Source organism: Symphalangus syndactylus, chromosome 18 (genome assembly GCF_028878055.3).
Source record: "Symphalangus syndactylus isolate Jambi chromosome 18, NHGRI_mSymSyn1-v2.1_pri, whole genome shotgun sequence".
In the NCBI taxonomy this organism is placed as follows: domain Eukaryota; kingdom Metazoa; phylum Chordata; class Mammalia; order Primates; family Hylobatidae; genus Symphalangus; species Symphalangus syndactylus.
In genome coordinates this window covers 66,648,923-66,675,382 of record NC_072440.2, presented here as the reverse complement: position 1 = coordinate 66,675,382, position 26,460 = coordinate 66,648,923, and the positions used below count along the sequence as shown (strand labels likewise).

The 26,460-nt window shown below is 46.0% G+C and overlaps 1 protein-coding gene and 1 pseudogene across 35 annotated transcripts in view; one reads left to right on the top strand and one right to left on the bottom strand.

Annotated features, from left to right (window-relative positions):
• DEPDC5 (DEP domain containing 5, GATOR1 subcomplex subunit) overlaps positions 1-26,460 on the top strand; it is a 178,989-nt gene that overhangs the window by 126,939 nt on the left and 25,590 nt on the right. For 28 of the 35 annotated variants that reach the window (XR_010117147.1, XR_010117142.1, XR_010117141.1 and 25 more), the window contains 3 exons: positions 965-1,073; positions 4,559-4,786; positions 24,112-24,281. Coding sequence is in view for 27 of the 35 variants with exons in the window: in XM_063623482.1 (XP_063479552.1) it covers positions 965-1,073; positions 4,559-4,786; positions 24,112-24,281 (507 nt within the window). In the remaining 8 variants the exon portion in view is untranslated. Of the gene's footprint in view, positions 1-894; positions 1,074-4,558; positions 4,787-24,111; positions 24,282-26,460 lie in introns of those variants that run through there. The other 7 variants (XM_063623491.1, XM_063623487.1, XM_063623489.1 and 4 more) reach the window with 4 other exon arrangements.
• LOC129468495 (transcription and mRNA export factor ENY2-like) lies at positions 21,554-22,115 on the bottom strand (annotated as a pseudogene).

Sequence of the window (26,460 nt, the reverse complement as noted above, 5' to 3'; positions counted from 1 at the left end):
TTCTGTCTTTGAGGGTCTTGATGTGCTGTTTTGCATAGCGTTTGCCGTATACACTCTCATCTCCCTGAGAATATGATTTCTTTATTCAAATAATGAAATGCTACTATAGCGGTTAAAATGAATGAGCTGAAGGTACATGTATCAACATGGATAAATGTCAGAAGCATGATGTGGACTGGAAAACCAACTTACAAAATGATATAATATTATGCCCTTTATTTAAAAACTTAAAATCCCAAAAGAATACCTTATATTCTCTATCATACGTGTTTATATAATAAAATTATTTAAGAATAATATTACACTAACCATTTATTTCTGGGGAGAGAGGAAGAGTAATGGGAGTGGGAGAGTCTATGGAGATTTTTTTTTTAATAAAAATATCTGAAATCAGTATAGAGAAATGTTAAATTTGTGAAAGTAGAATAGTGGTATATGTGGATTTCGGTTTTTTTTTTGAGACAGAGTCTCACTTTGTCGCCTAGGCTGGAGTGCAGTAGTGCTAATCTCAGCTCATTGCAACCTCCACCTCTTAGGTTCAAGTGATTCTCCTGCCTCAGCCTCCCGAGTAGCTGGGATTACAGGCATGCACCACCACACCAGCTAATTTTTGTATTTTTGGTAGAGACGGGATTTCACCATGTTGGTCAGACTGGTCTTGAACTCCTGGCCTCAAGTGATCCACCCCCCTCAGCCTCCCAAAGTGCTGGGGTTACAGGCGTGAGCCACTGCTCCCGGCCATCTGAATTTCTTTATGCCCTTCTGCATGTTTGAAATATTTGATGATGATATGAGTTTACATTTTAAAATATAATTTATATCAAGTACAACATGTCTAATCTGGGGGTGGAGGGTAGGGTCTCCTCAGTGCTCCTGTCACTCCCTTGTCTCCAGAGCATGACTGAGGGCTGCCCCTTCAAGATGCCTCTCTGCAGGAATTTCAGAGTTTCAATGTCTCTCCTAGAAAATGCTGGAAGAGCAGCTCATCACACACGCATCTGGCGAAGCCTGGCGGACCTTCATCTACGGCTTCTATTTCTACAAGATAGTAACGGACAAAGATCCCGACCGAGGTCAGAGCCGAGATGAATGCGGTTGCCCACAGGGGCAAGTGTTTTTCCTGGTGACTTGCTCTTTCACATGATGGTGCTTCCTGAGCTGCATGTGTGACTTTGTGTTATAAGTTGACAGATGACAGATCTGTCAACTTCCTTGAGCCTTTGTACTTAATTTAAGCATACCCAGAGTGACAAGGGTTTCTTAAGCTACAGTGTGTTCTTGGTGAGAACAATGTGGGTGAAAGATAAAGCTAAAAGATGCCAAGGGACCTAGTGTGAGGAAATTCCCACACATCAGTTTTTGGTAGCTGTTTTTAATTAGAGCGCCCCACCCCCTTGCCCACCCAGCCCAGGTAGTTCTGATTATATTATCATGGGCTCCAGTCTGTGATTTATAGCACTTTTCACTTGCTAGATCTCCAGACTCCATTTCTACCCCCAGGAAGACTATCAAGTCCTAGCAAGTTTTCCAAGTAATATTTTAAGTATCTGTGGGGTGTTTTTTCTTTTGTTTGGTTTTTTAAATAATGAGAAAAAGTAATTCCCCAGAGGGAAAACTTTTTTAGCGTGGTCAGAGCTGACTCGCATAACTGGAGGCACCCCAGATTCAGACCAGCATCTTGCCGGGCACGGTGGCTCACGCCTGTAATCCCAGCACTTTGGGAGGCCGAGGCTGGCAGATCACTTGATGTCAAGAGCTCAAGACCAACATTGGGAAACCCTGTCTCTACTAAAAATACAAAATTAGCCGGGTGTGGTGGTGTATACATGTAATCCCAGCTACTTGGGAGGCTGAGGCAGGAGAATCGCTTGAATCCGGGAGGCGGAGGTTGTAGTGAGCCGAGATTGTGCTGCAGCACTGCAGCCTGGTTGACAGAGTGAAACTCCGTCTCAAAAACAACAGCTGGCCAGGCACTGTGGCTCATGCCTATAGTCCTAGCACTTTGGGAGGCTGAAGCAGGTGGATTGCCTGAGCTCAGGGGTTCGAGACCAGCCTGGGCAACACGATGAAACCCCGCCTCTACTAAAATACAAAAAAATTAGCTGGGCGTGGCAGCAGGCACCTGTAATCCCAGCTACTCAGGAGGCTGAGATAGGAGAATCGCTTGAACCCGGGAGGCAGAAGTTGCAGTGAGCTGAGATCACACCACTGCACTCTAGCCTGGGCTACAGAGTGAGACTCCATCTCAAACAAACAAACAAACAAAAAAAAAACAGGCCAGGCACAGTGGCTCATGCTTGTAATCCCAACACTTTGGGATGCCAAGGCCGGCGGATCACGAGGTCAGGAGTTGGAGACTAGCCTGGCCAACACAGTGAAACCCCATCTCTACTAAAAATACAAAAAATAGCTGGGCGTGGTGGTGGCCACCTGTAATCCCAGCTACTCGGGAGGCTGAGGCAGGAGAATTGCTTGAACCCGGGAGGTGGAGGTTGCAGTGAGCCGAGATTGCACCACTGCACTCCAGTCTGGCGACAGAGCGAGACTCCGTCTCAAAAAAAAAAAACAGCGACAACAGAAAACCAGACCAGCATCTCCAGTACACCTATAGCAAAAGGGGACCTTGCCTGTTCTGGAAGTGACTCCTATCCTGCAGACAAATGGCTTCTCTGCCTCTGGGTTTAAAGAATCAAACATGGCTGGGCGCGGTGGCTCACACCTGTAATCTCAGCACTTTGGGAGGCTGAGGCGGGTGGATCACGAGGTCAAGAGATCGAGACCATCCTGGTCAACATGGTGAAACCCTATCTCTACTAAAAAATACAAAAATTAGCTGGGCATGGTGGCGCACGCCTGTAGTCCCAGCTACTTGGGAGGCTGAGGCAGGAGAATCGCTTGAACCCGGGAGGTGGAGGTTGCACTGAGCCTAGATCATGCCACTGCACTCCAGCTTCGTGACAGAGCGAGACTCCGTCTCAAAAAAAAAAAAAAAAAAAAGAATCTTACATGAGATGAAGCAGCTAGTGCCACTCCCCGTGCTCTCTTGTCCAAGAATATGGCAGAAGTGGACATGTGTGGGATTTTTTTTTTGTATATCCATTGACACTTTTCCCTTTAAATTATACATTTGACCAGTAGATACCTATCTTACCTTCAAGTTGAAAACATACCAGGTTACTGTTATATATTCTGAAATTTGAGGTATGAAATTGATCATAAGGTCAAGTGTGGTGCTGACTCATGCCTATAATCCCAGCGCTTTGGAAGGCCGAGGTATGAGGATCTCTTGAGGCCAGAAGTTTAAGATCAGCCTGGGCAAGAAACATAGCAAAATCCCATCTCTACAGGAAAAAAAAAAAAAAATTGTCTGGGTGTAGTTGTACGTGCTGGTCTTCACAGCTACTCAAGAAGCTGAAATGGGAGGATTGCTTGAGCCCAGGAGGTTGAGGCTATAGTGAGCCATTATTGTACCACTGCACCAAAGACTTGACAAAGCAGTGCAGACCCTGTCTCTAAGAGAAAAAAAGAAATAAACTGAGCATAAAATATTTTTTAGGGCCAGGTACGGTAGCACACGCCTGTAATCCCAGCACTTTGGGAGGCCAAGGTGGGTGGATCACCTGAAGTCAGGAGTTTGAGACCAGGCTGGCCAACATGGTGAAATCCCGTCTACTAAAAATACAAAAATTAGCCAGGCGTGGTGGCGCATGTCGCTACTCAGGAGGCTGAGGTAGGAGAATCGCTTGAACCTGGGAGGCGGAGGTTGCGGTGAGCTGAGATCGTGCCATTGCACTCCAGCCTGGGCGACAGAACAAGACTCAGTCTCAAAAAAAAGAAAAAAGGCTGGGCACGGTGGCTCACGCCTGTAATCCCAGCACTTTGGGAGGCCGAGAGGGGTGAATCACAAGGTCAGGAGATCGAGACCATCCTGGCTAACACAGTGAAACCCCATCTCTATTAAAAATACAAAAAATTAGCCGGCCTGGTGGCGGGCGTGCCTGTAGTCCCAGCTACTCGGAAGGCTGAGGCAGGAGAATGGCGTGAACCCGGGAGGCGGAGCTTGCAGTGAACCGAGATCGCGCGCCACTGCACTCCAGCCTGGGTGACAGAGCGAGACTCCTTCTCAAAAAAAAAAATAATAATAAATAAATATATATATATATATATATATATTTAAAATTGAAGCGAAATTCACATGATATAAAATTAACCATTTAAAAATGAACAGCTCAGGGCATTCAGTACATCCACAGTGTTGTACAACTATCACGTCCATCTAGTTCCTGACGGTTTTCATCACCCTGAAGTGAAACCCCATCCCCTTGAGCAGTCACCTTCCAACTCCTCCTCCCACCCCTGGCAACCAGTAATCTGCTTTCTTTCTCAAAGATTGCCTATTCGCTATGTTTCACATAAATGGAACTATACAGTATGTGGCCTTGTGTGTCTGGCTTCTTTTACTTGGCGTGTTTTTAAGGTTTATCAAGTTGTAGCATGCATCATTAAGAAAATAAGCATTTGTGTTGAGTACTCCTTCTCTCCCCTCCACTTTTCCCAGTGGCCATGCAGCAACCCGCCACCACCTGGCACACAGCAGGAGTGGACGACTTCGCCAGCTTCCAGCGCAAGTGGTTTGAGGTGGCCTTTGTGGCAGAAGAGCTCGTGCACTCTGAGATTCCTGCCTTTCTCCTGCCCTGGCTGCCCAGCCGGCCAGCCTCCTATGCAAGTAGGCACAGCTCCTTTAGCCGAAGTTTTGGAGGACGGAGCCAGGCAGCGGCACTTTTAGGTACATGCTCAACCCACACAAGGTCTTGGGGTGTGCCAGTGGATGGCTGCGGGAAAGTAGTGGCCAGCCAAGGGAACGATGCCACATGAACCAGGATTAGAGTCGCTGAGGCCGTCACACTGGCCACTGTGTCTGTCGGCACTGTTGGCTCCCTTGCTGACTTCCACTTGCTGCGTGGTTTTATGATTGTCCCAACCAACAGACAGTATTTAGCGCCTCTCAAATCAGAACATAGTGCCAGACCTGCTCGGATAGGAGAGAAGAAATATGTGGTCAATTTTTCCGAGAGTTCTGTAGGATATAGGAGATGTGAGATAGTGCTCGCTGCACCAGCTAGTTCCTGCCAGAGGCCTTCCCTACAACCATAGCATCCTATGATCTCAGAAGAGGAAGGAACCTAAAAGGTCATCCATTCCAGACACTCATGCAGAGCAAAAGTCTCTCTCTGTCTCCTCTTCCTTTCCTCCCTAAATGTGCTTACTGTATTGAAGGATGTAAACTGAAACACTTCCCTCCTTTCCACCATTCCTGCAGCTCTAAGATGGGGGTGAACACCTGCTTACTGAAAGGCAATGACCTCTGATAGGAAATGGGGAACTCTACCCTATAGGACCTGACTGATGGGTTGAAATGTGAACATCTTTAGAAAATATCTGCTCTGGGCAAAGACCATGGGATTTATCTTAAGGGCAAGTTGGAGGATCCTGAAAGCCCTCTGAAAGGAAGAAAGCAAATAGAACATAGACCAGACTCCAGGGAAATGTCATGTTCTGCTTTGTTTGCCTGTAAACGCCCAGCTAATTGGAATCCTTTTCTAGCTGGTAAAACAGAGATGTTAATCGTCATCAAAGTTTCTAGATCCAGGCTGGGCATGGTGGCCCACGCCTGTAATCCCAGCACTTTGGGAGTCTGAGGTGGGTAGATCACTTGAGGTCAGGAGTTCAAGACCAGCCTGACCAACATAGTGAAACCCTCTCTATATTAAAAATACAAAATTAGGTGGCTCACGCCTGTAATCCCAGCACTTTGGGAGGCCAAGGCAGGCACATCACGAGGTCAGGAGATCGAGACCATCCTGGCTAACACGGTGAAACCCCATCTCTACTAAAAATACAAACAATTAGCCGGGTGTGGCAGTGTGCACCTGTAGTCCCAGGTACTCGGGAGGCTGAGGCAGGAGAATGGCATGAACCCAGGAGGCGGAGCCTGCAGTGAGCCGAGATCGCGCCACTGTATGCCAGCCTGGGCGACAGAATGAGACTCCGTTTCAAAAAAAGAAAAAAAAGGGCCAGGCGCTGTGGCTCATGCCTGTAGTCCCAGCACTTTGGGAGGCCGAGGTGGGTGGATCACCTGAGGTCAAGAGTTCTATACCAGCCTGGGCAACATGATGAAATCCTGTCTCTACCAAAATTAGCCAGGTGTGGTGGCAGATGCCTGTAATCCCAGCTACTCCGGAGGCTGAGGCAGGAGAATTGCTTAAACCTGGGAGGTGGAGGCTGCAGTGAGCTGAGATCACCCCATTGTACTCTAGGCTGGGCGACAGAGCCAGACTTGTCTCTCAAAAAAAAAAAAAAAAGTTTTCAGATCCTCAGATTCACTTGGATCTGGGTGTGGCTCACCCCAGCATTGCCTAGTGCTGTGTGTGAGAAGTGAAGGGGTGGGGAGGATAGGGCAGAACCTTGAGCAGCTCCTCGTTTCCCTTAGGCAGTCATGACTTGCTCTTCTCCCTTCGTTGCATTTCTGTCTACTTCCTTGACGGTTTTTTTTGGGATTAAAGAAGCCATATACCCCTGTTACCCTGGGGTGCTCACTTCCAGCAACCTAAACCACCTAGAGCACTACCAGGGCTTGAGACCTAAGGCCTTTGGAGAGCAAGCAGCGACCTTGTGATTTTATGTCATGGGAGGACCTATTAGAAATAGCAAATAAGGCCAGGCGTGTGGCTCATGCCTGTAATCCCAGCACTTTGGGAGGCTGAGGCAGGAGGATCACTTGAGGGCAGGAGTTTGAGACCAGCCTGGCCAACATGATGAAACCCCATCTCTACTAAAAATACAAAAATTACCTGGGTGTGGTGGCGGGTACCTGCAATCCCAGCTACTCAGGAGGCTGAGGCAGGAGAATCGCTTGAACCTGAGAGGCAGAGGTTGCAGTGAGCCTAGATGGCACCACTGCACTCCAGCCTGGGCGACTCCATCTCAAAAGTGTTGGAGTGAGACTCCATCTCAAAAAAAAAAAAGAATAGCAAAGAAAAGGGCAGGTACGTACCCTGATGTCAGTGGGAAGCAGAAGCCAATAGTCCAGCAACAAAGGTGGAGTGGGGAAAACCTGTTACAAATATAACAAACACAAGAACTTGATAAGTACAGTGTTAATCATTCACTTATAACACTAGATTGCATACGAGAAGCTTCTCAAGAAACAACTTTACACCATTTTTCTTATGAAATCAAGTTTATTTTTAGTAGCCAAGTTTTAAAGTCTACTTTTTCCTCATAGATAAAAATTAAGAATTTTCATCTCTGCAGAACAAGGAACTAAACCTGAAAGCTAGCTAGGTGCTTTCAGATACGTACCAAAGAGAGTTGAAAAGTCAACTTCCCACTCCCCTCAGGGTTACTTTCTGAGAAAAAGACACAATGCATTACAATAAGTAAATATTGGATCATGCACGGAGGCAATTTATGTGAGAGCTGAAGAAAGCAAAAAGATTTCTTCCTTTCAAATAAATTTCAAATAAATGCCACAAATCCAAGTGACACCTCCTTGTAGTGAGAGGCCCCCAAACCAGCACATAGAGCGTATTTACTCCACTGATTTCTTGCAAGTGTGTTTACAGATCTCTTGGTAAGACCCCAGATGAGAAGCAGAAAATTGGGGGCAGCTAATGGCAGCAAGTGTATAACACATTTTAGCAAAATGTTTTGCAAAATAAATCTGTTAAATTTTGGTTTTTTAAGGTGGGAAGTAACTATCATTTGTTCGTTCTTTCTCTTTTTTTTGTTTTCTTTTTCCTTCTCTTCTTTCTCCTCTCTTCTTCTCTCCTCTCTTCTCCTCCCCTCCCCTCCCCTCCCCTCCCCTCCCCTCCCCTCCCCTCTCCTCTCCTCTTTTTCTTTTTAAAAATAGAGACAGGGTGTCCCTATGTTGCCCAAGCCATTCTCAAACTCCTGGGTGCAAGGAATCTTCCTGCCTCAGCCTCCCAAAGTGCTAGGATTACAGGTGGGAGCCATTACACGCAGCCTGTTCTTCCTTTTCTTGAAAGTGTTCAACAAAAGGGATTATTCTAATGTGAATCTTCTCCAGTAGATCATACAAAACCCAAGAGCAGGGTTTCTCAACTTCAGCACTACTGACATTTTGGACCAGATCATTCTTTCTTGTGGGGAAGCATTCTGTGCACTGGAGGATGTTGAGCAGCATCCCAGCCCCACCCAGTGTGATAAAATGTCTCCTGACATTGCCAAATGTCCCCTGAGGGTTGTAAAATTACCCCCAGTTGAGAACCGCTGTCATAGGGGGAATTGAAGGATTCCAATCAGGAGCAAGATTAGAGCAAAACCTGAGAGGCTTTGAAGCCCATCAGTAACTTCCCTAAGCAGGTGTCAAGTTGATGCGTGATAAGGGCGTGCTTTCAGAGCTTTGGGGTAGAATGAATGGTCAGAGCTGGAACTGAGATGTCAGAGGGAAGCACTGTCCTCCGCTCTGCTCTGGCCCCTGGGCACCTCTTGCGCTTTCACTGGTGCCAGTGGTGGTTGCTTCAGTCTTGCCTGCTGTGGTGCGGTGGTAATAACAACATTAATGCCATGATTTGTAGAAAATTGATGTGTCAGGCCCTGTACAGAGCAGAAAATCTTCTCATTAATCTTTACATCGTTCTCCTGATGGGTACTACAATTTATGCTTTAGAGTTTAGGAAACTGTGAGGCTCAGAGAGATGAAGTAATTTGCCCAAGGCTCTGCAGCCACTAAATGCTAGAGCTGGAGATTATTCTCAGGACTGCCTGGCCCTGAAGCCTGAGCTCCAAGCATACTGCATTTCAGCCCAAGGAGACAAAAGTCAAAGCCTGTCAAGACTTTGGATGATTTGCACAATAGCCCAGTTCCAGGAGTGGCTTCTGCCCTGTGATTAGGGACACTCAGGTCCCAGGCCCTTGCTACAGAACCACAGCTCTCTGGGTGTGTCCTTTCTTCCCCTCTATTTCATCCCTGCTGGTGTTCCCAATGCACTCCCTCCAGTCCTGCCTTCAACAGTTCTTTGACCCCCACCAGGACCTCTAACCAATTGATCTTGCTATCATTCTCCCTCTCCCACCTCACATCTCACTTTATGTAATCATAGCTTTGAGCCGCCAATCCTCATTACACAGCTTTGAGCCCTGCTCCCCACCCTCATCATCAGCATCTTGTGTCACTGTGAAAACTGAAGCGGTCAGAAGAAAACTCCCACCTGCCATCTGCCCTCGCCCAGTAGCTGTGTCTGTCCCTACTCCTCTGCCTCCCCCTGACGCAGCACCTCCACCTGCACACAAGACCCCAGCCCTTGCAGTACTCAGTGTAGCACTTTGGCAGTCATCCCCTCTCCCTGAATTCTCCCTCTCTGCTAAAGCATCCCTGTCAATCTGTGACAGGCACACACTCTCTCCTGCTGGCAAAGCAAAACTCAAGTCGGGTTTCTGTCCATTCCCTCCGCTAGAACAGCCTTCCCAATGCAGGGAGCCCATGTTGTTTAGCCTGGCGGCCGGTCCTCAGTCCTGGTCCTCCTTGCCCTGCAACAGCATTTGTCAAATGATCTCTGACTCCTCCTTTAAACCCTTACCTTGCTTGGCTCTCGAGGCACTGCTCCCTTGGCTCTCCTTCTTCGTTTTAAAATCAGTTTCCTTTGCTGGTTTCTCTTCAGCAACCTAATATTTTAGTATTATAGCATACAGGCCTCAGCCTGCCTTCATCTCATACCCTAAGGTGTCTCATCAGTCCAGTGGCCTTTATTACCCCAAGATCTGGTCATTCCCAAATTTCTATCTCCATCCCAGACGATGTCTCCAATTTGAGACTCATCCCTCCAGCTACCTACTTGACATGGTCACTTAGAGGACTGGATGTATAGTGTTCAGAACCAGCCAGTCCTGCTGTTTCCCTGCAACACCTTCGTCTTGCCTTCTCATTTTAGTCACTTAGGTAGAAAAACTCAGTTGCCTTCTTATGTCTTTCTTTCCTGCTCTACATCCAGCCCGTCAGCAAATTCAGTTTTCCTTTTAGTTACCTTCAATATTGATTCAGGATTAACTATTCTTTACTGTCTCCTCTATGATCGTGGTTCAAGCCACCTTCATCTCCTGTCTGCATTGCTGCTGTCACCTCTGCACTGGCCTCCTGGCTTCCTCCCCTGCTCCTTATAAACTGCTTTGCACACAGGAGCCAGAAAGACCTCTTCAAATGGAAGTCAGGTCATGTTCCCCTTCTGGGCAGGATCCTCTTGTAGCTCCCAGCTCACTCGAAACCAAAGCCAGAGTTTTCAGCAGCCCACAGGCCCCCAGGATGTGGTCCCCTCATTCTCTGCCTCGTTGCCTGTCCGCCTCCTGTGCACTCTGCTGCACCATGCTGGCTTCCATCTGTGTCTGGTGTCTGTGAACACGCCACGTACGTCTCTGCTTCCAGTGCTTTCCTTCTGCCTGGGGCACTGTTCCCCCAAGATGCCCTTGGGTCTCCCTCCCTCACTTGCTTCAAGTCTCTTGTCCAAAAATCGTGTGGGCCGGGCGCGGTGGCTCATGCCTGTAATCCCAACACTTTGGGAGGCCGAGGTAGGCAGATCACAAGATCAGGAGATCGAGACCATCCTGGCTAACATGGTGAAACCCCGTCTCTACTAAAAATAAAAAATAAAAATTAACCGGGCGTGGTGGCGGGCGCCTGTAGTCCCAGCTACTTGGGAGGCTGAGGCAGGAGAATGGCGTGAACCCGGGAGGCCGAGCTTGCAGTGAGCAGAGATCGCGCCACTGCACTCCAGCCTGGGCAACAGAGCAAGACTCCGTCTCAAAAAAAATAAAAATAAAAATCATGTGTGAGTGAGCCCTTCCCTGACCCCACACCACACTCTCGGGGGCCCCTTTTCCTACTTCTTCATCTCCTTTGCTCCTGCCACCACCTGACATTGTGTGTGTGTTTGTACAATTAGTGTGTTTTGAGACAGTCTCGTTGTGTCACCCAGGCTGGAGTGCAGTGGCATGATCTTGGCTCACTGCAACCTCCATCTCCCGGGTTCACTGCAGCCTTTGTCTCTGGAGTTCAAGCAGTTCTGCCTCAGCCTCCCAAGTACCTGGGACTACAGGCACCTGCCACTACGCCCAGCTAATTTTTATATTTTTAGTAGAGATGGGATTTCACTGTGTTGGCCAGGCTGGTCTCAAACTCCTGACCTCAAGTGATCCACCTGTCTGGGCCTCCCAAAATTTTGGGATTACAGGCATGAGCCACCCCGCCCGGCCTGTGTTTTTCTACCTCCACAAAAACTTAAGCTGTGTGATGAATTTAGTTTAATTCACTGGCTATCCCAGCACCTAGAATGGTACTTAATGCATAGTCACCTGCAATAAATATTTGTTGAATGTCTGGGAAAATATGAATGAATATAGTTTGGCAGAATTGGGGAAAATTGAATTTGGAACATTTGCAGTCAACAAACCTTCTGACACTAAGCAATTAATTGTCCAGGTGTCAGAAAGATAGTAGTTCTGCCATTTATTCTATTGAAAATGCTACTCTTCTCTGGTGGTCAAGCAAATAAAAGAAAAACAAAGAAAATGCTACCAGCCCAGGAACAGACAAACTGCCTCTCACCTAGGTGTGTGCTTAGTCCCCACCAAGTGAATGGACACGCCGTATGTCATGTAGGCACATGCACAGTCTCAGCCTGTTTGCTGCACTTACTCCTTGGTTAGAGTTATTGCCTGTGGAAAATGCCTCAGGTATTGTCACCTTTGCATCATTATTTTAGTTTTGGAGGCTCTCTTGACAGGTTGTTTGTTTTTTAATATAAATTTTTTTTTATTATACTTTAAGTTCTAGGGTACATGTGCATAACGTGCAGGTTTCTTACGTATGTATACATGTACCATGTTGGTGTGCTGCACCCGTTAACTCGTCATTTACATTAGGTATATCTTCTAATGCTATCCCTCCCCCCTCCCTCCACACCACGACAGGCCCCGGTGTCTGATGTTCCCCACCATGTCTCCAAGTGTTCTCATTGTTCAATTCCCACCTATGAGTGAGAATCTGCGGTGTTTGGTTTACTGTCCTTGCTATAGTTTGCTCAGAATGATGGTTTCTAGCTTCATTCATGTCCTTACAAAGGACATGAACTCATCCTTTTTTATGGCTGCATAGTATTCCATGGTGTATATGTGCCACATTTTCTTAATCCAGCCTATCATTGATGGACATTTGGGTTGGTTCCAAGTCTTTGGTATTGTGAATAGTGCCGCAATAAACATATGTGTGTGCATGTGCCTTTATAGCAGCATGATTTATAATCCTTTGGGTATATACCCAGTAATGGGATGGCTGGGTCAAATGGTATTTCTAGTTCTAGATCCTTGAAGAATCGCCACACTGTCTTCCACAATGGTTGAACTAGTTTACAGTCCCACCAACAGTGTAAAAGTGTTCCTATTTTTCCACATCCTCTCCAGCACCTGTTGTTTCCTGACTTTTTAATGATCGCTATTCTAACTGGTGTGAGATGGTATCTCATTGTGGTTTTGATTTGCATTTCTCTGATGGCCAGTGATGATGAGCATTTTTTCATGTGTCTGTTGGCTTCATAAATGTCTTCTTTTGAGACATGTCTGTTCATATCCTTTGCCCACTTTTTGATGGGGTTGTTTGATTTTTTCTTGTAAATTTGTTTGAGTTCTTTGTAGATTCTGGATATTAGCACTTTGTCAGATGGGTAGATTGTAAAAATTTTCTCCCATTCTGTAGGTTGCCTGTTTACTCTGATGGTAGTTTCTTTTGCTGTGCAGAAGCTCTTCAGTTTAATTAGATCCCATTTGTCAATTTTGGCTTTTGTTGCCATTGCTGTTGGTGTTTTAGTCATGAAGTCCTTGCCCATGCCTATGTCCTGAATGGTATTGCCTAGGTTTTCTTCTAGGGTTTTTAAGGTTTTAGGTCTAACATTTAAGTCTTTAATCCATCTTGAATTAATTTTTGTATAAGGTGTAAGGAAGGGATCCAGTTTCAGCTTTCTACATATGGCTAGCCAGTTTTCCCAGCACCATTTATTAAATATGGAATCCTTTCCCCATTTCTTGTTTTTGTCAAGTTTGTCAAAGATCAGATGGTTGTAGATGTGTGGTATTATTTCTGAGGGCTCTGTTCTGTTCCATTGGTCTACATCTCTGTTTTGGTACCAGTACCATGCTGTTTTGGTTACTGTAGCCTTGTAGTATAGTTTGAAGTCAGGTAGCGTGATGCCTCCAGCTTTGTTCTTTTGGCTTAGGATTGTCTTGGCAATGCAGGCTCTTTTTTGGTTCCATATGAACTTTAAAGTAGTTTTTTCCAATTCTGTGAAGAAAGTCATTGGTAGCTTGATGGGGATGGCATTGAATTTATAAATTACCTTGGGCAGTATGGCCATTTTCACAATACTGATTCTTCCTATCCATGAGCATGGAATGTTCTTCTATTTGTTTGTGTCCTCTTTTATTTTGTTGAGCAGTGGTTTGTAGTTCTCCTTGAAGAGGTCCTTCACATCCCTAGTAAGTTGGATTCCTAGGTATTTTATTCTTTTTGAAGCAGTTGTGAATAGGAGTTCAGTTATGATTTGGCTCTCTGTTTGTCTGTTATTGGTGTATAGGAATGCTTGTGATTTTTGCACATTGATTTTGTATCCTGAGACTTTGCTGAAGTTGCTTATCAGCTTAAGGAGATTTGGGGCTGAGACGATGGGGTTTTCTAAATATACAATCGTGTCATCTGCAAACAGAGACAATTTGACTTCCTCTTTTCCTAATTGAATACCCTTTATTTCTTTCTCTTGCCTGATTGCCCTGGCCAGAACTTCCAACACTATGTTGAATAGGAGTGGTGAGAGAGGGCGTCCCTGTCTTGTGCCAGTTTTCAAAGGGAATGCTTCCAGTTTTTGCCCGTTCAGTATGATATTGACTGTGGGTTTGTCATAAATAGCTCTTACTATTTTGAGATACATCCCATCAATACCTAGTTTATTGAGAGTTTTTAGCATGAAGGGCTGTTGAATTTTGTCGAAGGCCTTTTCTGCATGTATTGAGATAATCATGTGGTTTTTGCCTTTGGTTCTGTTTATATGATAGATTACGTTTGTTGATTTGCGTATATGGAACCAGCCTTGCATCCCAGGGATGAAGCTAACTTGATTGTGGTGGATAAGCTTTTTGATGTGCTGCTGGATTCGGTTTGCCAGTATTTTATTGAGGATTTTTGCATCGATGTTCATCAGGGATATTGGTCTAAAATTCTCTTTTTTTGTAGTGTCTCTGCCAGGCTTTGATATCACAATGATGTTGGCCTCATAAAATGAATTAGGGAGGATTCCCTTTTTTTCTATTTTTTGGAATAGTTTCAGAAGGAATGATACCAGCTCCTCTTTGTATCTCTGGTAGAATTCAGCTGTGAATCCGTCTGGTTCTGGACTTTTTTTGGTTGGTAGGCTATCAATTATTGCCTCAATTTCAGAACCTGTCTATTCAGGGATTCAACTTCTTCCTGGTTTAGTCTTGGGAGGGTGTATGTGTCCAGGAATTTATCCATTTCTTCTAGATTTTCTAGTTTATTTGTGTAGGGGTATTTGTAGTATTCTCTGATAGTAGTTTGTATTTCTGTGGGATCAGTGGTGGTATCCCCTTTATCATTTTTTATTGTGTCTATTTGATTCTTCTCTCTTCTTTATTAGTCTTGCCAGCGGTCTATCAATTTTGTTGCTCTTTTCAAAAAACCAGCTCCTGGATTCATTGATTTTTCGAAGGGTTTTTTGTGTCTCTATCTCCTTCAGTTCTGCTCTGATCTTAGTTATTTCTTGCCTTCTGCTAGTTTTTGAATGCGTTTGCTCTTGCTTCTCTAGTTCTTTTAATTGTGACGTTAGGGTGTCAGTTTTAGATCTTTCCTGCTTTCTCCTGTGGGCATTTAGTGCTATAAATTTCCCTCTACACACTGCTTTAAATGTGTCCCAGAGATTCTGGTATGTTGTGTCTTTGTTCTTGTTGGTTTCAAAGAACATCTTTATTTCTGCCTTCATTTCGTTATGTACCCAGTAGTCATTCAGGAACAAGTTGTTCAGTTTCCATGTAGTTGAGCAGTTTTGAGTGAGTTTCTTAATCCTGAGTTCTAATTTGATTGCACTGTGGTCTGAGAGACAGTTTGTTATAATTTCTGTTCTTTTACATTTGCTGAGGAGTGCTTTACTTCCAACTATGCGGTCAATTTTGGAATAATATGATATGGTGCTGTGAAGAATGTATATTCTGTTGATTTGGGGTGGAGAGTTCTGTAGATGTCTATTAGGTCCGCTTGGTGCAGAGCTGAATTCAATTCCTGGATATCCTTGTTAACTTTCTGCCTCGTTGATCCGTCTAATGTTGACAGTGGATCACCTTGCAGTTCGATCTCAGACTGCTGTGCTAGCAATGAGCGAGGCTCTGTGGGCGTGGGACCCTCCAAGCCAGGCGCGGGATATAATCTCCTGATGTGCCATTTGCTAAGGCCATTGTAAAAGCGCAGTATTAGGGTGGGAATGTCCCAATTTTCCAGGTACCGTCTGTCATGGCTTCCCTTTGCTAGGAAAGGGAATTCCCTGACCCCTTGCGCTTCCTGGGTGAGGCGATGCCCCACCCTGCTCCGTGGGCTGCACCTATTGTCTGACAAGCCCCAGTGAGATGAACCCAGTTCCTCAGTTGGAAATGCAGAAATCACCTGTCTTCTGCATTGCTCACGCTGGGAGCTGCAGACTGGAGCTGTTCCTATTCGGCCATCATGGAACCTCTAATCAGAATCCTGCTTTTTAAATCGGTTGTTTTTTTTTTTTTAAGAGACAGGGGGCTGGGCGTGGTGGCTCACGCCTGTAATCCCAGCACTTTGAGAGGCCAAGGCGGGCGGATCACAAGGTCAGGAGATTGAGACCATCCTGGCTAACACAGCAAAACCCTGTCTCTACTAAAAATACAAAAAATTAGCCGGGCATAGTGGTGGGTGCCTATAGTCCCAGCTACTCAGGAGGTTGAGGCAGGAGAATGGCGTGAACCCAGGAGGTGGAGCTTGCAGTGAGCTGAGATTGCACCACTGCACTCCAGCCTGGGCAACAGAGCGAGACTCCATCTCAAAAAAAAAAAAAAAAAAAAAGAGACAGGGTTGGCCAGGCACAGTGGCTCACACCTGTAATCCCAACACTTTGGGAGGCTGAGGCGGGTGGATCATGAGGTCAGGAGTTCGAGACCAGCCTGACCAACACGGTGAAACCCCGTCTCTACTAAAAATGCAAAAATTAGCTGGGCATGGTGGCGGGCACGTGTAACCCCAGCTACTCAGGAGGCTGAGGCAGGAGAATCGCTTGAACCTGGACGCGGAGGTTGCAGTGAGCCGAGATCACTCCATTGCACTCCAGCCTGGGTGACAGAGCGAGACTCCCTCTCAAAAAAAAAAAAAAAAAAAGAGAGACAGGGTCTTACTCTGTTGCTCTATTGATTGCCCAGGCCGGAGTGCAGTGGTGTGATCCTAGCTCACCACAACCTCAAACTCCTGGGCTCAAGCAGTCATTCCCCCTGAGCCTCCCAAGTAGCTGGGATTGCAGGTGCACGCCATCATGCCCGGCTAGTTTTTTAGTTGGTTTTGTAGAGACAGTCTCTCTCTGTGTTGCCCAGGCTGGTCATGAACTCCTCGGCTCAAGCAATCCTACCACTTGGCCTCCAAAAGTGCTGGGACTAAGGCATAAGCTGATTCTCTCTCTTGACAGTTTCTGTAGGAATATCCTCGTTTCCAAAGCCTTCACCTTCTGCAGGCTGGTAAAACCCTCTGTTGACAGTTTCTATAGGAATATCCTCGTTTCCAAAGCCTCCTTCTGCAGGCTGGTAAAACCCTCTCCTGACTTCTGGTCTTCAGCTCAAGATGAGATTCAGATCATCTCAGTTTAGCTTTGATAATTCTTAGTGCTTAAAGAAAAGCAGTGTATAGGCCAGGCATGGTGGCTCACGGCTGTAATCCCAGCACTTTGGAAGGCTGAGGCAGGCAGATCACTTGAGGTCAGGAGTTTGAGACTAGCCTGGCCAACATGGTGAAACCTCGTCTCTACTAAAAATACAAAAATTAGTGAGGTGTGGTGGCATGCGCCTGTAATCCCAGCTATTCGTGAGGCTGAGGCATGAGAATTGCTTGAACCTGGGAAGCGGAGGTTGCAGTGAGCCAAGATTGCACCACTGCACTCCAGCCTGAAAAAATATGTCTCCATCTCAAAGAAAAAAAAAAAAAAGAGAGAGAGAGAGACAGAGGCCAGGCACAGTGGCTCATGCCTGTAATCCCAGCACTTTGGGAGGCCGAGGTGGGCGGATCACAAGGTCAGGAGTTTGAGACCAGCCTGGCCAACATGGTGAAACCCTGTCTCTACTGAAGATCTCTACTAAAGATACAAAAAATCAGCGTGGCGTGGTGGCGTGTGCCTGTAATCCCAGCTACTCGGGAGGCTGAAGCAGGAGAATTGCTTGAACCTGGGAGATGGAGGTTGTGAGCAACCGAGATCGTGCCATTACACTCCAGCCTGGGCGACAGGGCGAGATTCCATCTCAAAAAAAAAAAAAAAGAGAGAGAGAGAGGCAGTATATAGAAAAGTAAGACATAGGCCGGGTGTGTTGGCTCACGCCTGTAGTCCCAGCACTTTGGGAGGCCGAGGTGGATGGATCACCTAAGGTCAGGATTTCGAGACCAGCCTGGCCAACACGGTGAATCCCCGTCTCTACTAAAAATGCAAAAAATTAGCCGGGTGTGGTGTCGGGCACCTGTAATTCCAGCTGCTCGGGAGCTGAAGCAGGAGAATTGCTTGAACCCAGGAAGCAGAGGTTACAGTGTGCCAAGATTGCGCCATTGCACTCCAGCCTGGGCAACAAAAGCGAAACTCCGTCTCAAAAAAAAAAAAAAAAAAGAAAAAAGCCATATGTCCAAAAAATAGGGAGATTCGGGAAGAAGAGAGGATTTATGTCCATAGCAGGTAGTTTATTAAACAGGTGTTCTTCTCCTGGGGTCTTTGTGTGGGCTTTAGGGGGTCAGTGAATCTGGAACTAGGCAGAGTTTTGTGTGTGTGCATGTTTCCTGGGAAAACATCCTTTTATTAGCTTTCCAGTGGTTTCCATAGTTGTTACAAGGAATTCCATTCCATCAGCCTCTTGCCCATCCATCTTCCCAAAAGAAATGGGTTTCTTTTCCTTTTAAACCTGATATGGCCATATTACAGCTAATTCTATCCAATAACAGCTCTCAGCCCTTTGTGTTAGGATATGAGAGGTTTCTTCCCAGCATTTTTTCAGGTTAGAATATAGTCTTTTACTGTGTCATTTACTTACGTGGGGAAGATCTGTTTTCTTTAAATTGAGCTGTCTTCAGTGTTTGGGTTTTTCTTCAGAAAAAAAATAACATGATTTATAGGTGGAAGAAGGCCTGTGTATCATTTGTGACCTGTCCCTTTTTTTGTTTCGACATGTTCCTTTTTAAACACTTAGGATACTAAGTTGGAAGTTAGCATTGCAAGTCTGTTTTGAAATGCCTGAAGTTGACGCATGACCTTCTCTGGCTTGGCTCATGGGGGCTCCCACTTTCTCATCGCGGTCACCCTGGGCTGCTCACCTGGAAAGCAGCAGGAGCATCTGAGACTCTAGAAGCAGCAGCCCTGTAGCCCTTAAGCCCCACTCACATGCCTGTCTTTCTCAGCCTCCTTGTTTTGTTTTGTTTGTGGGTTTTTTTTTTTTTTTTTTTGGAGACGGAGTCTTGTTTTGTTTGTTGCCCAGGCTGGAGTGCAGTGGTGTGATCTCAGCTCACTGCAACCTCCGCTTCCCAGTTTCAAGCAAGTCCCCTGCCTCAGCCTCCCAAGAAGCTGGGATTACAGGCGTGCACCACCACGCCTGGCTAATTTTTTTGTATTTTTAGTAGAGATATGCTTTCACCATGTTGGTCAGGCTGGTCTCAAACTCATGACCTCAGGTGATCCACCTGCCTTGGCCTCCCAAAGTGCTGGGATTACAGTAGTGAACCACCACGCCCGGCTCTTTGTTTGTATTTTTGACACAGAGTCTTGCTCTGTTGCCCAGGCTGGAGTGCGGTGGCATGATCCTAGCTTGCTGCAACCTCAGCCTCCTGGGTTCAAGTAACCCTCTTGTCTCAGCCTCCCAAGTGGCTGGGAACACAGGCATGTGCCAGCATGCCTGGTTAATTTTTTGATATTTTGTGCAGACAGGGTCTTTGTTGCCCAGGCTGGTCTTGAACTCCTGGGCTCAAGCAATCCTCCCACCTCGGCCTCCCAAAGTGCTAAGATTACAGGTGTGAGCCACTGCGCTCGGCCCCAGCCTTTCTTGATGGCCCACTGGATTTTGGGATCAGAAGGGAATTTAGAATACCTCTGTCCAAACCCTGACACTTAAATATTTTCTGCAGCACTCCTGATAAGTGGGGAGCAAGCTTCTCTTTGAAAACCTCCCTCAACATGGAACTCACTCCCAAGACTGCTTGTTCTGTACCTGGGAACCTCTGACTGTTACGTAGAGTATCACTCCCCTACCTGGGGTTGCATTTTTCTCCTCTGCTGACACTGTCCCCTTCCCCAGGTTACTGTTAACCCCCTAGCTCTGACCTGGGTGAAGGATGTTCAGCCTATTCCTCCTCTGGGGGCTTGCATATATTTATTGGTCATGTGTGAATAAGTTGTTGGTCATGGAACTCACGTAATGATTCAATGAACTTACCAAAAGCTGAACTCAGCTAGGCTCATATCTTTATCAACATCATAATCCTGCTAGAAACATGTACTGCCAAATCTAACCCCAAAGTACAGGGCCAGTATTATCTTCAGCCTGTAACCACTTGGTTGAGCAGCGTACTTCCTGACCCAGGCCAGTATGTTCTGAACTTAACATGCCAGATGGGAGAGAAGAGATGCATGAGGCCACTGCTGGTATTTATTGAGTATCGTTGTCTTTGTGACACAGACTTTTCACTTGGGAAGAAACACACAGTGTCCAAGACCAGAGGGCAAAACTTCTTTTTTTTTTTTTTTTTAGACAGAGTCTCGCTCTGTTGCCCAGGCTGGAGTGCAGTGGCGCAATCTCAGCTCACTGCAAGCTCCACCTCCCAGGTTCACGCCATTCTCCTGCCTCAGCCTCCCAAGTAGCTGGGACTACAGGTGCCCACCACCATGCCCGTCTAATTTTTGTATTTTTAGTAGAGATGGGGTTTCACCTTGTTAGCCAGGATGGTCTCGATCTTCTGGCCTCATGATCCACCCGCTTTGGCCTCCCAAAGTGTTGGGATTACAGGCGTGAGCCACCGCACCTGGCCAAAACTTCTTTTGGTTTTGGCTGAGTAAAGGATTATTCTGGCAATATCAGGAATCCAGAACATGAAGTAGAGACAGAATCTAGTTTTGATGAGCCTTTTGGCATTGGAATGACCAAGTTCTTTAGCCTTAAATGTCACAGACAGCCAAGCAGTGTCCATGGGCGGCACAGACAGGCCTCAGATTGAACATTGGTGAACTCATGGCCTAAATTGGGAGAAAAGACCAGCAGGAACAGAAGGAAAAGAGGAGAGTTACAAGTTAGGTGGCTGGAGAAGGCAAGAGAGGAGGTCCACACTCCTTTCTCATCCATGCTTCACCTGATTCTCATCCTGTCTCTATGAAGCAGCTGGGCTGGCACATCTCAGTTTGTAGTTCAGGAACTAAACCAGGAGAGGTGAAGCAATGCTCTCTGAGACAGTGGTTACTAAATGGCAGAGCTTAGATCTTCCAGCTCCAAATCAAGAACTTTTCCCATTTGCATGTTCTAGGTTTTTGTTTGTTTGTTTTTCCATTCATGAGCTATTTATTAAAATAACACATTTGGGGGAAAAAATCAATACAATGTAGATAACACTACTGAAAACCATATATCATCATACAAAAAGGGATTTTGGCCAGGCGTCGTGGCTCATTATTATCCCAGCACTTTCAGGGGCCGAGGTGGGCAGATCAGTTAAGGCCAGGAGTTCGAGACAAGCCTGGCCAACACGGGGAAACCCCAACTCTATTAAAACACAAAAATTAGCTGGGCGTGGTGACGTGCACCTGTAGGCCCAGCTACTTGGGAGGCTGAGACACAAGAATCTCCTGAACCTGGGGAGGCCCAGGTTGCAGTGAGCTGAGATCACGCCACTGCACTCCAGCCTGGGCAACAAAGTGAGATTGTCTCAAAAAAAAAAGATTTTTTAAATTTTTATTTTATTTTGAGATGGAGTTTCACTCTTGTTGCCCAGGCTAGAGTGCAATGGTGCGATCTCGGCTCACTGCAACCTTTGCCTCCCAGGTTCAAGCGATTCTCCTGCCTCAGCCTCCCGAGTAGCTGGGATTACAGGCATGCACCACCACGCCTGGCTAATTTTTTATATTTTTGTTAGAGACGGGGTTTCTCCGTGTTGGTCTTGAACTCCTGACCTCAGGTGATTGCCCGCCTTGGCCTCCCAAAGTGCTGGGATTACTGGCGTGAGCCACCATGCCTGGCTAAAAAATGAATTTTATTTTGGGAATCATTTTCTAATTTATGGCAGATATTACTTTCAAAAATAATAACACAGAACAACACAATCTAGGTCAATCTTAAAGACTGACAGGCTGAGCAGGGAATGCTTTTAGTTTTTGTAGGAGCTCCTTTAAACTGTCAAGTACTAGGGCTCTGCCTTTTGGAGTGATTTCAGCCACCAAGTCATCGACAGTAACGTGTTCTAGTCCTTTCTCTTTAATTACCTCTTAATGCAAAAGCAAAGAGCATATCACTTAAAATCATTATCTTTACATTATCTTTATCAACTCATCCTTTCAGCCACATTCAATTAATTTAGCTCTCAGCAGCTCTTTCAGGCGTTCTCTTTCTCCAGTTTCTGTCAACTTTTAGTTAATCCCTGCTCTCATATTCATCTTGCTAACCACACTCCCTGGACTTAGTCTTTTGAGAGAATGGTGAGTGGTACCTCTGGCAGCCGAATGCCTGAATGTCATTCAGTTTGCCTGAATGCCATTAGTGATCTAGCTGGAGCTCTCCTGCCTTACAACAGAAGCTCATTAAAGTTGCTGACTCGAGCTGTTTATCCTTGTCAGTGAGAAAAACCCACTCAAGGGTTCTATCTGCAGAACCCAGAACTAAACTGACCACTTCAGCTGAAGAAAACTGTTGAATTCTTGGGGGTAAGGGAGAATCAGGGGCAGATTATAGTTTATAGAAACCCTAGGTCTGGAGGCACATGTTCTCAGGATCTCTTAAGACTGTGCCTCAGGGAGGAAAAAAACAACAAGAAACCCTAGGTCTGGCAGTGCCCAGCCAGACAGAACAGAAGCCTGACCTTTTCTTTGCTTCTGAGCGTATTTTAGGGCCTTAGCCTGGTCAGGAACTTGATTGTCTGACATGTCTCTAAAACATCCTATCTTGAGTAGGATTTCTGAGCAGAAGTCCCAGATAGGATGAGTAAGCTTGGTACTCGCCCAGCATCCTTGAGCAACATGTCAATGACAGGACAGGCTGTTAAGCTTCATTATAAGATTTCATTTCTTGAGAAAAGATTATAGAACTACTGTCTTCCTGGGTTGAAACCTGAAAACCAAGACTTGTCACTGGTGGTCTGCGCTGTTTGCCCATTGTGTTTCTTCATAGGTCACTGAAATAAAAAGATCTGGGGTTTAGCCTGGCTGAGGTTCTGATTCCATGATCTTGACCAAGGCATCTTCCCTCCCTGGGCTGCCATTTCCTCATCTGTAAATGAAGGGGTTGGATTACTTAGGGAGAAGTAAACTATGGCTTAAGCAGCCAAATCTGGCTCGCCATTTGTTCGTTTATAATTGACTATTTCTTTTAGAGCAGTTTTCAGTTCATAGCAGAATCTAATAGAAAGTTCCTGTACATCTGGCCGGGCATGGTGGCTCAAGCCTGTAATCCCAGCACTTTGAGAGGCTGAGGCAGGTGGATCACCTGAGGTCAGGAGTTTGAGACCAACCTGGCCAACATGGCAAAACCCCGTCTCTACTAAAAGTACAAAAATTAGCCGGGTGTGGTGGCGCATGCCCGTAATCCCAGCTACTTGGGAGACTGAGGCAAGAGAATCACTTGAGCCTGGGAGGCAGAGGTTGCAGTGAGCCAAGATCACTCTACTACACTCCAGCCTGGGTGACAGAGTGAGACTCCATCTCTAAAAAAGAAAGAAAATTACTATGCATCCTTTGACCTCCACCCCCACAACCTGCTGCCCCCACTATCAATATCCCCAGATGGAGTAGTCCATTTTTTACAAGGTACAATCCAGAAACCTACATTGACATCATTGTCACCCAGAATATCCATGGTTTACATTTTAGGGTTCACTCTTGGTGTTGTATTATTATTTTTTTTTTTGAGACAGAGTCTCGCTCTGTCGCCAGGCTGGAGTGCAATGGCACGATCTCGGCTCACTGCAACCTCTGCCTCCCATGTTCAAGCGATTCTCCTGCCTCAGCCTCCCGAGTAGTTGAGACTACATGTGTGCGCCACCATGCCCAGCTAATTTTTGTATTTTTGGTAGAGATGGGGTTTCGCCATGTTGGCCAGGATGGTCTCGATCTCTTGACCTGGTGATCCGCTCGCTTCGGCCTCCCAAAGTGCTGGGATTACAGGCGTGAGCCACTGTGCCCGGCTGGTGTTGTATATTCTATAGGTTTGGACAAATGTACAGTGACACATATCTAACATGATATCCTACAGCATAGTTTAACCACCCTAAAACTCAGTCTGCTTTTATAAAGTTTTATTGGAATACAGCCAGGCACATTCATTATGTAACGTTCGTGGCTGCTTTTGCACTACAATAGCAGAGTTGAGTAGTTGCAACAGAAACCATATGTCTCACAAAATGTAAAATATTTATAATGAGGCCTTTTACAGAAAGTTTTCCAATCTCTAGATGATTTCCAGGAAACTTCTAGAATCTGCAGTTTTCTTTTAGGCACTTGTATATAGTTTCATATCTGGATACTTAGTTATTTGTTCTTCTTCATCCCACTCCTTTTCTCACTCTCTTGGGGCCCCTCCTGTGTGCTGACATAGCTGCCACTGTCCCAGAGCAGAGGACTGTGACCCTGGATGTTGACGTGAACAACCGCACAGACCGGCTGGAGTGGTGCAGCTGTTATTACCATGGCAACTTTTCTCTGAATGCAGCCTTTGAGATCAAGCTGCACTGGATGGCAGTGACCGCAGCAGTACTCTTTGAGATGGTGAGAACCTTCATGCATGTTGTCAGGCCTTTGGCTCACCTCACAGTGGGGCATGGAGATGCTTGATAGAGATTCATGTCACTTTAATTTTTTAGTTCAGGCTTTTATTACCATTCATCGGGACTATTGGAGTAACCTTTTTAAAAAATTTAAACATAGTAAAAATTTCAAGCAATCAAAAAGGGTAGAATCAGGGTTTCTTAGCCTTAGCACTATTGACATCTGAGGCCAGATAATTCTCTGTGGGGGAGTCCTGCACCTTTTAGGAAATTGAGCAACAACCCTAGCCTCTACCCACTAAATGCTAGTAGCACAGCCCCAGGTGTGGTAATCAAAATGTCTCCAGATATTGCCACATGTCCCTAGGAAGGGGGAGTATTGTTCCCTGTTGAGAATCACTGGTTTAGAGTGAAAAGTAAGTCTGTTTCCCACTCTCATTCCCTGGGATCTACTTCCGCTTTGTTGAGTAAACTTCCAGAGAGGTTCTAAGCATGGACAAAATCATGTTACTTTTTTTTTTTTCAACAGAGATGGTAGCATTGGATACATACTACTTACATTGCATTTTTTCTATCACCTATGTGTTCCATGTCAGTACAAATAAATCTGCCTTGGGGTTTTTTTTATTATTATTGTTATTGGGATTTTTGTTTGTTTTTGTTTTGCCTCGTTGTTTTTAAGGGCTGGAGAGTTTTCTATTATTTGTTTACACCATAGTTAGCCAGTCCCCTGTTAATAAACATCACTGCTTTGAACTCAGTGGTTCTTTACCTGGGCCGATTTTGCCACCCGGGATCATTTGGCAATATCTGAAGACAGAAAGGGGTGGCTGGGCACGGTGGCTCACGCCTTGGGAGGCCGAGGCAGGCAGATCACTCAAGGTCAGGAGTTCAAGACCAGCCTGGCCAACATGGTGAAACCCTGTTTCTACTGAAAATACAAAAATTACCCAGGCATGGTGGTGCACGCCTGTAGTCCCAGCTACTCGGGAAACTGAGGCATGAGAATCACTTGAACCTGGGAGATGGAGGTTGTAGTGAGCCGAGATCATGCTACTGCACTCCAGCCTGGATGAGAGTGAGACTTCATCTTAAAAAAAAAAAAGAAAAAATAAAAAGAAAAAAAAAAAAGAAGGCTGGGCGCAGTGGCTCATGCCTGTAATCCCAGGCCGAGGTGGGAGGATCACCTAAGGTTGGGGGTTCGAGACCAGCCTGACCAACATGGAGAAACCCCTTCTCTACTAAAAATACAAAAAATTAGCCAGGCGTGGTGGCGCACTGCCTATAATGCCAGCTACTCGGGAGGCTGAGGCAGGAGAATCACTTAAACCTGGGAGGCGGAGGTTGCACTGAGCCGAGATCGCGCCATTGCACTCCAGCCTGGGCAACAGAGCGAGAATCTGTCTCAAAAAAAAAAAAAAAGAAAAAGAAAGAAAGGGGTGAAGGCAGGGTGGGTGCTACTGGCGTCTAGTGGGTAGAGACCAGCAAAGCTGCTCATCATCCTATAATGCACAGGGCAGCCCCCACAACAAAGAACAACCAGCCCAAGATGTCACAAGTGCCAAGGTTGAGAAGCCCTGTTTTAACTGGTCTTCCTGACTGTCCTTTCTCCTTCTAGTTCATCCTGGCCTGCATCTCTAATCAGGCCATTCACTGCTCCTACACTAAGAAGCCATACCTGACCATCCCCCATCGCAGTGCTCACTCCTTAGCCAAGTTGTCAGTATCTTCCAGGAGAGCTCCTTAACCATCTTTATAGTCCGCCACTCCTTTTTATACACTCTCCAATATAGCCAAAAAGAATATTCTTCTGTGGCTTCTACTGAATCTCGCTTCTCTCAACACCAGCCCAGCCATCTCTTCATACAACAGAGAACAGCTGGGAAGTTCAAAAAGAGTTTACTAAAAGCTAGGAGATAAGCAAAGAGAAATGAGTACAGCATGAGCCAGCAGGTTTTTTTTTTTTTGTCCAGAGCTCATAGGCTAAGTTTTGTCCCACAAAACATGGTATCCTGGGAAAGCAATTTTTCCGGGTCTCTGTCTGCCTCCACATGGCATTAGCATCTTCAAGGGCCCCTCCCTTGGAAAGACTCTCATCTGGGGAACATCCTTAAGGTCCAAATAAAAAAAGACAGCCTGCTGCTCATTCTGCTCAGCTCACAGAGGACACCAGCTCTTCC